The sequence below is a fragment of the Lonchura striata genome, chromosome 5, assembly GCF_050655825.1.
Source record: "Lonchura striata isolate lonStrDom1 chromosome 5, ASM5065582v1, whole genome shotgun sequence".
Lineage (NCBI taxonomy): Eukaryota > Metazoa > Chordata > Aves > Passeriformes > Estrildidae > Lonchura > Lonchura striata.
Genome location: NC_140707.1, coordinates 59,532,309 through 59,546,685, shown reverse-complemented (window position 1 = coordinate 59,546,685; position 14,377 = coordinate 59,532,309). Strand labels below are relative to the sequence as shown.

At 40.2% G+C, this 14,377-nt stretch overlaps 1 protein-coding gene across 4 annotated transcripts in view; it reads left to right on the top strand.

The window, feature by feature from the left end:
* The window catches only part of SYNE3 (spectrin repeat containing nuclear envelope family member 3), a 61,112-nt gene that overhangs the window by 36,101 nt on the left and 10,634 nt on the right, over positions 1 to 14,377 (top strand). For 3 of the 4 annotated variants that reach the window (XM_021549716.4, XM_077783974.2, XM_021549718.4), the window contains 7 exons: positions 821 to 955; positions 1,905 to 2,066; positions 2,785 to 2,945; positions 3,831 to 3,954; positions 4,126 to 4,281; positions 4,908 to 5,057; positions 6,252 to 6,290. In XM_021549716.4, coding sequence (XP_021405391.3) covers positions 821 to 955; positions 1,905 to 2,066; positions 2,785 to 2,945; positions 3,831 to 3,954; positions 4,126 to 4,281; positions 4,908 to 5,057; positions 6,252 to 6,290 — 927 coding nt within the window. The remainder of the gene's footprint in view (positions 1 to 820; positions 956 to 1,904; positions 2,067 to 2,784; positions 2,946 to 3,830; positions 3,955 to 4,125; positions 4,282 to 4,907; positions 5,058 to 6,251; positions 6,291 to 14,377) is intronic. The other variant, XM_085580683.1, reaches the window with a different exon arrangement.

The following is a 14,377-nucleotide window of genomic DNA, read 5'->3' as shown; positions in this document are numbered from 1 at the left end:
AGCATGAGTGAATGAAATTAAAGCAATGCAGATGAAGTACTGGCAAACTGAGCTTGAGGGAAGGAAGAAGCAGTTGGAAGCTGTTGGTGGTACACCTTCTTGGGCTAGTTTGATTGCTAAAGAAAGTGTATCCTGACACTTCCCACTAGCAGTGAAACTGCACAAGATAGATTGGTTCAGGTTAATTTCCTCCAAAGAGTTTCCATTGTTCCACTTCCTTCTGTAGCCTCCTCTTTCTGCTGTTTGCCTTGTCACTTAATTATGACAAATGCTGGATTTGCTCCACGGCTGATTCAGCTGTCCAAGATAAGAAAAAAAATTAATGGGAAAATATTATAATTTTTTGGTTACTGTTTTGAAGTGGTTCAGCAAAGGGTCCAACATGCAGTAGAGCCTGTTCAGTGCATACAGTGGGATTACATACCTGGGAGAGGGGACAGAGGAGCAGGAGGAGAAGGAGAGGGGATGTGACTGCTATGGTGAGCTGTGACAGTTCACCTGTACTGTGGCACTCCATCCTTGGTGACCACAGGGGTGTTGTCACCACAGTTCTTTGCTGGTTATACCATGGCTCCTTTGGCACGTCTCAGCAACTTATCTTCTTTGTTACCTCCCAGTAACATGTAAAGGGCATCCAACTATTTTTTTCAGAAACATTTACTCCTAGGCATCAAATCAATTAATTTTCTTAATGACAGTGGTTGTTGCTGGGTGTTTTTCTCCTCACACTGTCACATGAATCTACCTTTGGTATATGTTTTTGAAAGTCCATGCCATACCTAGCACACTGCACATATGGAATCTGTCTTTTCCTCTGCAGATGATCCAAGATGACTTGGCAGAGCTTGCAATTCACATGGAGGAGGTAGAGAAGCTTGTTCAGTCAAACACCACACAAAGGCATGAAATGAACCAACTTTCATCTGACTCTCAGGCCCTGAAGAGATCACTGGAGGTAACATAAGTCTTTAGTTGCCAGGGGAGTTGTCAGTTGCCTCTATTTAAAAATATTTTAAAACATCTTTGAGGATATGACATTGCATGCTTTAGTGACAGATATTTTCATTTCAGGGAAAGAAAGCACTGAATTTTTAAGACTTTGATAACTCTTCCAGGTTTCTCTGATTATCTCTAATGTGATCTCCCTTGGGGATAGGATGCCATCCACATGGATTTTATATCTATATAAACTGTTTCTGGAGTAGGCCTGAGATTTCTGACCAGAAAAACTCATATTTTCATGGTGGTGCTTGCACTTCACAAATTATGGGAGAGGGGCTTTGTACCAAAGTGTTTGGGGTTTTTATGGCTATGTGACCTAAAAGTTAGTGAGAGAAAAGTGCTGTGATTGCATAAATACATGCTTTGTCCTGAGGAATTTTTTACCTTGCAAACATACCTCTAAAATGACCTCCAGAGCAATCTCAGATTCTCAGAAGAAGAGCTCATAAAGTTACCTTAGCTATGCAGTTCACTATAAAATGACATGTGTTAGTTAAAGTGTTTCCTGAACATGCACTATGAATTCTAGTTTCAGTTTCAATCATCCCATTTACCACTGAACTGAACTTTTGCCAAACAAGTCTGTACAGTCATTTCTGATTCAGGGAGTGTAAGACGTATTTGGTATTGACTGGGGCACAAAAACCCCAGACATGTATATTCTCTATTCCCTGAGAAGGAAGGGAGCTATTCTAGTTCTTAATACCCCACCGTGTGGTTGAATTCAGGCCTGCAGGAGCTTGGAGGTGTTTTCCACACCACTGATGCTAAAAGGATAGGTTTTTAATATCTGTTTTTTTCCTTTTTGCCCATGAGGTTCTCTTCCCACCATAGTGTTAGAGCCAGTAAAGGAAGTGCTTTTGGTCTATCTTTGATTGCTGACATATTTTTATCATTTTTAGATGATGATACAGCAGAGTGAAGACCACGTTCAGAAGCATTGGGCATATAATGACAAACTGTCTGACCTCCAGCAGTGGATCTCAGTAACCAGGGAGAAGATTGACTCCTGCCAGGATGCTGATGGAGATCAGAACACCGAGGGCAGGCTGGAGGACCTGGAGGTGAGAAAAGCATCTTAATTTAAGATGTTAATTATTTCCTTTGCAGCATTCAGGCATTGAGTGGGGGTTTCTAGTGAGGATTTCCTGGTTCAGGAGAGTAATGATGTGTGTTTCTACTTCAATAAATGTTGGCTGCTGTTGCTTGTCTTCTTTGCCCTGTGTTGTGGGATGTGGGGCCATGTAACAGACAAGAGTAGTGAAAATGAGTAAGCAGTGTTGAGATGGATAAATTATTATCCAAGGATAGGTGGTCTGTTCCTGTCAGGATGCTCTCTCTGAACAATACCTGCCTTTGCCTATGTGTACCCATCAATATATTGAACATTCCTGCCATTTTAGCTGGCCTTCTACTTGCTGAACTGAGCTGTTCCAAAGCTGCCAGCTTTTTCCTGTGTAGCAGTACTTTGCATGTTAAATTCACTCTAGTAGGATACCTCAGCTGACAGCTGTTGCCTTCATATGGGTAACCAAAATTTTTCATGGGAAGGCTACAGAAGGAGGTGTGTTGACAGCTTGCACCCTCAAAGTGCCCCCATCAGCTCTTTGACCTATGTTGGCTCTTTGGAAGCATCCACAGCATATTTTTTTCCCTCTAGGTATGTTCTAGCTAGAGCCAACAAAACCAGCATAGTCCTGGACTGAACGTGACCTTCAGTCTGACATAGCCTCCACTTTACCCAGGATACCTGGGAGTAATTGTCAGGGCTTTGCATTTCAGAGATTGCTGGCTGAGTTTCCAGATAAGGAGGTCCAGCTGCACCTTGTGGAAACTCATGGCCAGTTGGTCATGGAGAATTCTCCAGAGGAGACTGCCCATGTCCAGGCAGAGCTGGATCAGCTGAAGGAGTCATGGAAATCACTGAAGGAGATGGCAATTGGGTAAGTGTTCATGTAGGTCTTCCTTATGTCCCTTCAACGGGGTTCTTTTTACTGCAGGAAGAACAGACACACTTGAGGTCTGTGCTGTGAAAGTGAGCAGCCATACCATAATGCTAGAAGCAAGATGGGATTTTATTTAATTGTTTGTAAACTGAAAATCATGACTTTTAAGAAAACCTTGTTAAGACTCTGTGAACCACAATGTCTGTGAATCTTTCTTTACCTCGTGTTGGAGTAGGCAGTGTCTTATCACCTGGCTCACTCTTGCACTGCCAGTCTGTGTCAGAGGAGGTTTGTCATAGACTGGGTGACCTGTGCTGCTCTGCCTCATCTTCCTGTTCTCCTTGGAGATGCCTCCAAGGAGTATCTGCAATGGGATTTGTGCCTTTTGCAAACCTGCAGAAGTATAAGTAGAGCTAAAAATCTTCTCTTTAGCTGGGAAGTGAAGATTTGTTTTGCCTCCACTGTGTAGTGCTGAAATGCTGCTCATATTTTCTAGTCTGTATTAATATTTAATGATGTGCTGCATGTATGATTGTATTCATACACACTGTCAGAATAGACAGAAAAAATGAATTACAAAATTGAGGAAGGTCTGATTGTACTGTCTTCTGTAACCAGAAAGAAAGGTACATTGCCAAGGTATTATTTTAATCCCCTAAATCAAACAAAACAAAACAAAACACTTGGAAATATTAGAACTAGAGTCCTGGTGCAGCTGAGAGACACTCTGGTTGGGAATAACTTCAACAGTAATAGTCTTATTAGTATTAATAATGATATAGTAATAACAACAATAGTGCTGTTTCCCCAGAGCTGTCTCCCATAGCACCAGTCAAAATGTGGATGCCCACTGCACTGATATCTCGTTTTTGTGTTTTCAAGCCTCCTCAAAAAGTGGCAGTTAAAAAGACCAGCAGCTGACAAGAAGAAAAGAGCATTTGTGGACAGCAGATGGATGTCTAGACCTGCTTTCCACCTTTTGGATGTCGATCCCAACCATAAGCAGGTGAGGTGGGGACTCTGTGGCTGTCGTCATATCAGCTTCACAAGAACAGTTGATTGCCTTCATCTGATATTGTGGGTTACAAAGGTGGAGGTAAAGATTTCACAGTCAGGCCTTCAGAGGAAAGGTCTGACATAACAGTAAAGGCTTTTTTGTTCCTGTTCTGTATCCTAGGAGAAGATGGGAGAAGGGCAAAGTGCAAGCAGCCACTTGAAGCTCCTACATGAATTTGAAGAGTGGCTACGAGGAGAAAACACTGAACTGACCAAAATTCTTGCTAGGACACCATCTTCCACAGAGGAAATTAAGGCACACCAGGGCAAACTTGAGGTTAGTTTTCAGGGGGTGAATGGAGAAAAATACTACAATAAGTGTGAATTCTTTCAGAATTAAAAAACCCAAACAACAACAAAACCCAGAACCATTCCACCTACCAACCACCCACCACCCCCCAAAAAATCCCAAAGAAAAATCCTCAAGAACAAATAGACAAAAAATTCAAATACTATGCTCTTTGCTTTAAGAGACTCTAGAGTAGATGAAGCTCAAGAACTTAGGATAAATTTCATCCTTTCTACTAGGAAGGGTCTGCCAGAATTAACAGAGAAGGAAACACCTGGCATTTAGCTGTTGGGCTGGACATTTCCGGTGTGGTATGCAAATGTGTTCATTAAAAGAAGCTGATTAAAATTAGTGTCAAATCAGTGTTTGGTCTTACTCTTCCTGTTGAGTATAGCCAAATGCTATGGCAATGTATTAGATTTTTTGGATTGTTAGAAACTAAACACAGGAGTATCCAAGGCTACAGGAGTCCTTCAGGTGAGTTTCATATTATTTCAGGCCAAAAAAGCAATAACAAAAATAAATATGCTATTGCATAGCCACTGTTTTTTCAAATGCTGATTTAAAAAGTGGGGCCTTCCTGAATTGCTGCTGACCCTTGTCTTTGCCTTTAGGAGCTGCAGTCTCATGTGCCTCATGGTCAGCGTCTCTTTGAGGACCTCCTTCATCTTCATCCAGTGGTTGGAAGCTCTGAAGACCTGGAGGACCTGCGTTACCGATGGATGCTCTACAAAGCCAGGCTGAGAGAGTCCCTGGGCTCACCGGTAAGGGACAGCACACCGAGCACAGCTGCTGAGCTCTGCCATGCCTCTTTCAGCTTCACATTCAGCAGTATTCATGTGTGTCTGCTTAATTAAGGGTTGTGTGCTTTTTCCCTTGGTATGCTATGCTCAAAATATTTCTTGAGATGGAAGTTTTAAACCAGAATAGTAAATGGCAAAGAGGCATGCAGCTGGGATCTGAGAGGTGTTTGTGTGTGTGAATACTTTGGTTCTGGGCACGTGGATTTCTATTTTTTGCCCTTTCTCCACACATTCTCCATAGAGTTATTTTTTGGCAGTTCCTGCAGTAAGACTATATTCACTGTTCATTATTGTGTCTCCTGCTGTGAGACAGAATAGTCGCTCTCTGAACTGATTCAAAGTAACTGCACAGAAGGACCTAGTCCCTTCTGAAACTGTCCTTATAGGTTAATGATTTGAATGAAAAAAAGAAGAGGCATTTTAATGCAAAAAACAAATTATTAAAGAGGTTACCAAGTTGTTATATAAGGGTGCCATGCTAAGCATAGCAGAAATCATCATCATATATAAGATATTCCAGGGCATGCTAAAGATACTCCCATGTTCTTTGCATAAACATATATAATTGTTAATTAATATTTTTCTAGCTTTACTACTCACATTATCTGAGCACCTTCAAGATACCATAGTCAAAACATTGGAATTTACAGGTTTGCATCTGGTACTTTCTGTATTCAAGTGCATTCAAACTTGAACACCTAAAATTTGAGACATTTTAAAATTTTCTGCATTGAGAAACCTTTTATTGAAATACAAAGCTTTTTTAGAATATGAATCTTTTAAAATGCAGGGAAGGTAAGCATGAATTTTATTAATAAAGAGCATATTTCTGTGTTTGCCATTGATTGTAATGACTCGTGGTTTGTTAACCAAAACCTTCTGTAAGCATTGACATAGTCAATAGGTGTCAGTAAAGTCAAAGCTATTGCTGGGAGAACTGCTCATCTGATTCAAGTAGTCAAGAACCTAAAAACATGTCATCTTTCTGCCTAATCTTGTTAAAAAGCCCATTAAAAAAATCTCCTGCTGGTTTACTCTGTCCAGGTGACCATGAATATGAAAGAAACATCCCCTGTGTGGTGAATATTCATTTACAAGCTCTTCTGGGATCTTAACTTCATGTGTCTTTTTTTTTTTTTTTTTCCTTTTAAACAGAGTGCTGGATCTTTGGAGGACCCAGACAGATTCAGAAAGGCAAGACAGTTTCTTATTATTAAGTTAAAAAATGTTTGATCAGACATTTTGCATAAAATTATTTTTAACTTTTCTCAAGATTCCTGAAATCAATTTGCTTATTAAGAGCCACTCTTAAAGAATTTGTTGATTTTCTCCAGATTTTTAAATGGAAAAATATTCCAGAGTTTTTAATCTTGAACTAGGCTTATTATATCTCTAGAAGCTAAATATCCATCTGCTGGGAGCAGAGGGAAACTCAGTTTTTATACATCTACATGCTATATGAATTCAATTCATTTTTCTAAAGAGACTAAGGAAGAGCCAAAATATCTCTCTAAAGGATTTAGTGGTTAAGTACCTAAAATAATTTTGAAAATGGGACTTCTAATTCTTTAGACACTTCTGAAAAAAAATGCTTTGGATCAATCAGCCCACCTTCTTTCTAATGCAGAAAGCCAGAGAAAGTCAAGAAGAGATTTGTCTAATGCTGTTAGACTAAATCCTTATTCTAAGCAGCAGAATTCCTCCTGTGATGGATTTTCTTTTTGAAGCGATGACATAAGAAACAGAAGCAATACAAAAGATGATAAGGAGAAGCTGAAAGAAAACAAAATACTGCCAGTTTCTTATTAAACCAAGCAGCACTTCCGATCCCATTTTCATAAAGTCAGCAAATTTTTCTGTCACAATTTGCTTTGTTTATGGACGCTGTTCTACTTTCTACTGTCATCTCACTTTCCATTTGTTTTTAGAAGAAATAAAATAAGGCTTTATTTACCTAACACAAAGGAGGCTGGATGAATAATGTGTTGCAGGATCATAATCACATAGTCATCATTTTAAGGTAAATCAAACCCTTGATTTCTCCTGGTGCAACACCTATGTAGAAGAGACCAATATTTAAAGGGTGCTGTACAGTGCACTTCAAGCATGGCCAGAAATCAAGACTTTCCTCATTCTGATGAGACATTCCTCTAATATTCAAATGTGGAGTAGCAGCTCAAATATTTTTACCCAAAAATAGCAAAGTACTGATCAGTTTTAAGGCAGTTTTCACACCTTTCTCAATAGTTTTGGCTGCAGTTCAACCTTGCTGAAGACCCCCAAAGACTTTCTGTTCTTGCCTGTTTGGCTCAGCATTAATTGCTTCAGCTAGTAAGGTCACCAGAATTTTTCAGGCTGGAAAACAGTATGACATTTTAATACTTGGTGTAGAGGTAGCCAAACATTTAGTACTCCTTCTTTTCCCTAGAAGAGGCTCACAGGGATATTCCAGAAGACTGACCAAGGAATTCTCTGATTTCATGTTGTTTGGTTGGGTCAAGTTGTTTGTAGGAAAAAAAACAAAACAAAAGCTTTAGGCATAAGCATGTCTCCACTACAGTTAGATCCCATTTTTAATTTATCTGCCTTGCCCGCCTTGGGGTACATGGTATTTATTCACCCTTAAATTCTCCAAATTAGACTAAAGTCTTCAGTTAATTTTCAAATATACTGGCTTAACATAATGGCAGGCAACAAACATTTGTCAATTAGGCCTACAGCAAGGGCACAAAGAAACTCCACTCTGTGAGTTTTTAATAGCTGCTGAACACAAAGAGAAGCAGCACAGGGTGGAAAGGACTGAAGAACTAAAATACCTCATAAGCATGAGGAAAATAGCTCCCATTGCACTACCAAGTGATTTGCAGTTTCCCTTCAGCCAGTGCAGATGTTGCTGTAACTTATACCCTGCTCACTTCAGTGGGATTTCACTGACCTCAGGGCTTTCATTCTGTGTTTAAACAGTAACACTACAACAAGAATCCAAGTGCTGGAAGCAGAAGTGTCTTTATTTTTTTTTTCATTCAAGTTTTATCAGGATGTGAAACGGTGTTGCCATAAGATTTTTGAGCACCACTTAAGAGAGCCAGAAAATAATGTTGATCCATTTTGGGTGTATCACTGTTTGGCCTAAGAAAAGAGGAAAACCAGGCCAACTGCAGAATTCTAGGCTATGCAGTTTCCTTTAAATTCATATTTAACACCTAAAATGTGTCTAGAAACTAAAGAAAGATTAAGCAAAATATTTTGTATGCATTAATATCTTTTCAAAGCTATGGTAAAGGAAGGCAATTATCTTGAAGAGAATGGCTGATCTCAGAAGTTGGTATCTGCAGGAAGTACAGATGGCTGCATCACTGTGCTTGCAACAACCAGTGAGTTTGCATAAAATAGGATCAGGTTATCTCTGATTTGTCAGCTCCCTCATGCTCTTAAGTCACACAGAATCAGCAGAAGTTGCAGAAATTGAGGTATTTTTGGACTGCTCTCTGCTTTTTGCAGCACGAGGTCCCCAGTGACTCTGCTTGTCTCTCCTGTTGGAGCTGTGAATGTTTTGCAGCAGCAGCAGTAGATCAATGTGGAGAGCAGGAAGACCCAGCTGCAACCATTCTCATTCAATTGCCTTCTTATTTTATTCCATTTCTAACCTACGTGGCCAAATGTAGGGCAGAATAGAGCCTGCTCCATGTATAGTAATGTGCTTTTTTTCCTGATCATTCATCCATTGCTGAGGACATGCCCCTGCCACTGGTGCCCTTAGGAGCAGAACAGCCTACTGATTGTGATGTGAGTGACTTCTTGTTGATTAACAAAAAACAGTTGCAGGAAATTGCACTGGCTGCAGCGAATTTTTAGCAGGTGCCAGTGACAGCCAATGTAGATGGATATTTCTGCAGGTTACCTAGCACACTCAAGAACATAATCAAGCAAGTGCTCAATAATAACTATGATAAATGTTACTTTCAAAGGTTGGCTCCCAGCTACTTGAAAATATTCCATGAGCATTCTTAGCATAAATAGGAAGTCGAAGGCTCATTATTTACAGGTCTAGGTAGCGCTGTTTGATTTATTTTCTCAAGTTCTCAGAGTAATTACTTCCTTGCTAAACAAACGATCTGGCTTTATTGTTTGTCCAAACAAAATAATTAGAATTCATTACAGCATTGGTCAGCTAATTGCTTCCTTTGAGATTCTGCTAAGAGTAATCTCCTGTAACATACAGACAGAAGGAACGTGTAATTTAATCTTATTTAGAGACACCATTGATCTGGACTCAATCAAATTAATGCAGGCATTCAGGAAACTGCAAAGCAAGAGCTGCCACAGCTTGCCAGGAAGAAAACAGTACTGTGGTCTGCTCTGCCCAAGCAGATATGATGGGAGTTCCTCATGGCAGAAAAGCACAACATTCTGTATCAGTGCCTCTGGTAGTGGTGCCTCTACTAAATGTGTGTGGCCCATTGGTTTTCCTCGGGTCCTGCTAGGTGTTACCCACTTGAAATCTTTGGTACAATTACTGTCTCAGTAAAATGAAAAAGACTTATTAAAAGGTATCTTTTCCTCAGTTTTTAATACCTCCTTTATAGATAAAGATAATATCTCTCAATTTTTTTTTTCATCACTCTGCCTATAAGCCCGTGCTTACCTGTTTTGGTAACCTGTTTGGTGACCCAAACACAGAATAAAGGTCATCTTAGCACTAAAAATTAGCAGATAGATTTATTTTCTCCCTGCTGTTGGCTCAGAAAGGAAACTTAGTCAAAAAAACCCAAAAAAACCCACTCCAGAAAAATCCTAGCTTCCCATTCAGTCTAAACTCAGTCCCACTGTTAAGTACACTAAGCCAGGCAGCAGCATCCCCTTTCTTTTCCAGCAGGCTTGCAAGCTTCCCTTCACATTCCTGCACCTGGGACACTCCCTGCCTGTGTGCTCTTATTTCTGTAGGTTTCATGGCATTTTCCAATTTACATTACAGTGTCCTCAAATATATATCTGGGGCTCTTTTTTTGTTGTTTATCTGGTCCTCCCTTTCTTTCCATGCTCATGTGGTATTCCTTAGGCAGGAGGTTGGTACTCCCTGCTTCATGTGAAGAGAGGTGTCCTTTAACTGCCTGCCAGGTTGTGAAGTATATGCAGATTTTCACCAAGGAGATAGCTTAGCTCAGAATGATTTTCTCAGCAGAAAAAATTTTATGTCTTAACCGAAAGGTAAAGAGAGAGAGAAATTTGTTGAGCAATAGCAGAATGCAACCAATTTTCAGTATATACCTGAAAAATATTGTAACACAACTGTAAAAGGCACTGTAAGAAAAACAGTTCTAATCATTGCCTCTAATTTTTATACCTATTATTTATTTAAAAGACATTGCATTTTTAAAGTATTTAAATAAAATGCAAATATATTTAAATCATATCTAGTGACTGCTGAAGTTTAAGAAAAGTTTGATTGACTTGAGAGAAGTAACTGGCAAAGCAGCTGGAAATATACATTGTTGACACAATAAACAAGATTTTGATGTCAGTAATTTCTTCTGCAAGTTCCAGAACATTTTGTCTTTCTTTCAGTTTTTATTCTTTCTGTGCTTATTTTAATTAGTTTATTTCAACTTGCAAGGATGAATGGAAGCTGGAAATTGGGAGAAGTTGTTTTACTTGCCTGCCTTCCTGAATATAGAAGACTAAGGTCTTTTTCTGCTTGCTGAGGTCTGAAGAATTATAGAAATCAGTGCTATTTTAACAGTAGCACTGTTAGCTGTTAGTAGGCTGCAGCTCTTGTCCTGTGATATGCTCCTCCTGAAAGCATCTTGTGCTGTATATGCACACAGAAGTTAACCTTTATAAATCCATTTGTGCCACAGTAGCTTATGGCACAGTGCTTAGTTCTAAGTGACTTTGCAGCAGAAATTCTGAAATACCCACCATATGTAGCTGCTGAAACCTCAAATACGAACTGCTGGCTTGTTTTCTGTTTCTTTTAAATGAAGTCTCCATGTAAGATTCTAGATTATCCCCCAGCCATGTTGAGGTACTCCAGAATCTGCCCTAAGGAAGAATACAGTCTTTAATTTGCCTGTATACTTACCTATTTACATGCATATGCTTATGCACTTCAGAATTGAAAGGAACATTAAGGTTGCAAAGTCAAGCAGTCTGAAGATGGAAAACATCTGAGTAAAATTGCTTGTATGGGTGCAGTTAACCTCTCTTCAGCATTCTGGTTCATTCTGGTAGCTCTCTATGCAAAGGAGAATGATAAGCACAGGGATCAGTGGCATCCCAGGCCTCCCTTAGTCATTCCTCACTGCTGGTTGCCTACCCTGGGCAGTGTTTGCTCTTAGGAAAATCAGCTCTGAACTCAGGGTCTCACTGTCCTTTTGCAGAGGCCACATAACCTCTAATCAGCAGAGGCTGATCTTAGTTCCTGCTGTGGTTTATGGAATTATGCTTTGCCCAAGAGCATGTTGGATGCTCAGTTCCATGGTGACAGTATCCAGCTCCCCTAAATTATTGGGAGAAGCCCAACTCCAAGTAATCTCACACTGAGGTAAAACTCATTTGCTTTGGTTTGAGAGAGCAGCCTGTGGTCCCCCTGGAACTGATCTCTTCTTGTTGTCAGTAACCTGCCTCTGTGAGTGACAGCTGAGGAAGTACCCAGTGGGATCTCAAGTGGCAGAAACACGGGGCCTCTCAGTGGCAAAATGCCACTGATAAGGCAGCTGCTTCACCAGAACAAGTGGTGGTGCTTAGTACTCCTATCCAGGCATACTCCTCTCCAAGATGAAAGGAATGTATGGCGAGCTGTTGTTTCAGCCTTCCTGGCAGCTCTAGTTATTGTCAGAGGAATAATGAAGTGGTAGAATCCTTACCTGTGTAGTTCAGCCTTTCCAAGGCCTATCTGTTCCTTCTGTTAAGAAGTTCTTCATCTGTCCCTATTGCTGTAGTTTGAGCCCAATATGTTGTGACCTTCCCACTGTGGAAGTAGGCCTGGATTCATCCTGCCTAGGCATTTAATTTAGGGTTTCACATCATAGTGAATTGTGCTGAGAGTATAGATGATGGTTAACTCTCCATCTCTTGTTGTAGGATGGACTAGGAGCCAGGGTCAAAGCTCACACAAAGGATGTGTTCTCCCTGCCAGCTGGAACTCCTTGCTAAACAGCATTGAAGGACTCTGTATAGTTTGTGTAGGTTTAAGGGGGAACTGGACAGTATCTGGAAGAAAGGTTCCCTAAATGTTAAACAGATTTACAAGCCCTATGAGGCTCAGGACACTGCCTGAACTGAAAGTAGCTGGAGGCTGAGAATATTAAGGAGAAATTATTTATGCTTGCCTTACTGCCTATGCATCTGTGCCAGCTACTGTAGAATAGAGGATACTTGGGCTGGGTACAGCCCTGGCACAAAGTGGCATAGCTGCTGGTGTCTGTGTGCAGTGACTGTAGGACACTAAGGCACTGGTCTCTTTATGCCTAGGTAGAGCAGAAGTTTTCAGGCAGCAGTGCATTTCTCAGGAAATACTCTGAGGTAAGAGGAATAAATCCAGACTAAATATTTTTTCTCTGCTGGATCACTGACTCAGTGGTGCAGGTATGATTTTTGTCAGGCACACTGGTGACATACAAGCAGCAGCAAAACCCCGCTAATGAGGCTGGTATAAGATGCTATATTGCTCTGCTCTCTCAAATAGCTAGATTAACTGTGTGTTTTCTTATATCCTGGAATGTGGTCAATAGCAAACCAGGGGGGGCACTGATTTTTAGTAAAACACTTCAACAATTTATACAGGAATATTATGTAGCAAGTTCTAAAGTGCTTTTCTGCTGTTTCCCATCCAAGTGATTTTTCACGGTGCGTTTGGTCAGGAGTTATTAACTGCAAACAGATTTCACTTCTGAGGACTCCCTCGATCTAAACCCATGCTTGTCATTCAAATGCCTCAACATGAATCAAGTACAAATGTGAATTTTCACAGCCAGTGCAGTTCATTTGGAGCAAGCATGCATTTAGCATTACACAAAACACAGCCGTCCACCCCTTGACAGTCCTTGCTTGTCCTGGTATTTTGAGGGAGAAGGGGGAGGACATTTATCCCTGATGGTGAACTTTAAAAGTATATTTTCCTTTTAAATGCCAACGTATTCCTTTTCCATGTGTGTTTCAAAAATATCTCTGACACTTTGGCTAAATACCCAGGTATTCCAACTGTTATTCTAAGATGGTGGAAATTAAAATTCTGTTGACTTCACTGGAGCTTTGCCAATTTTTCTCAGAGGAAGATTTGATTTCAGAATGTTTAGTGGAGCCTATATCTGATACATTCACTGCAGGCACTGTGGGTATTGGGTGGTAGCTGTACTGATGCCAGTAGCTGGAGTGACTGGGAAAGGGAAATTCCACTCTGTAGCAAGGGTCGTGGTTCCAACCTTCTATCTTTCTTATTATCAACTTTCCATCTCATATGAATGATATATTCAAACTGTCTCTTGCAAAGGCAAAACTGTGTTAAGAGGTCCTTTTCTAACCTTGAGCAATGTGCTAAAGGGTTGGAAGTGTGTCCTGACTCTAGGACACTGATCACTTTGAGTCCAGTAGAGCAGAGGTTTGTACTTTGGCCTCCTGAATTTCCTGTTGGGACCATGGTCTCAGACACTACATCCTGAAAGCATCTCTTTTGCACATCACTGATCTAAAAGAGTAAAATTGATCTTGACTGATCTTGACTTAATAAAATTGAAGTGCTATTTTTTTTCATACACAAAAAGGGAGTCACTGCCTCAAACTTTCCGTGCTTTGTCCAAATGTATCCTCTTTCCTATTAAAATTTACTGTGTTTCCTTCATATTTTTTTTATCCTTTAACACCTCTCATATTTCCACCAAAAAAACCCCAAAATACCTACAAAAAAAAACACAAACAAGCAAAAAAACCCCAAAAGCACGAAAACCACCAAAAAAACCCCACCAATTGTTCCAGCAAGCACAAAGCAGTAGAACTAATGTAGTTTTCATGTCACAACAACTTGGGCATATAACTAATGAATCCATTTGTAAGATACCTGCTGACCTCCACAGATAAGTAGTTCCTGATCCTGACTTTATTTATTTGTTCCTGTGCATAATCTCACTGCAGACACTGAAATTAATGATAAATTTCCTGTGGATTTCAGTGTGTACAGGTTGAGGCCCTCATTTATGAAGGGTTTATCATTGCAAATCTGCTGAAAACACCAAACTCTCACAACTCCTGTGGGCCTCATTTTCAGTCCTGCAGAGGCATCATAA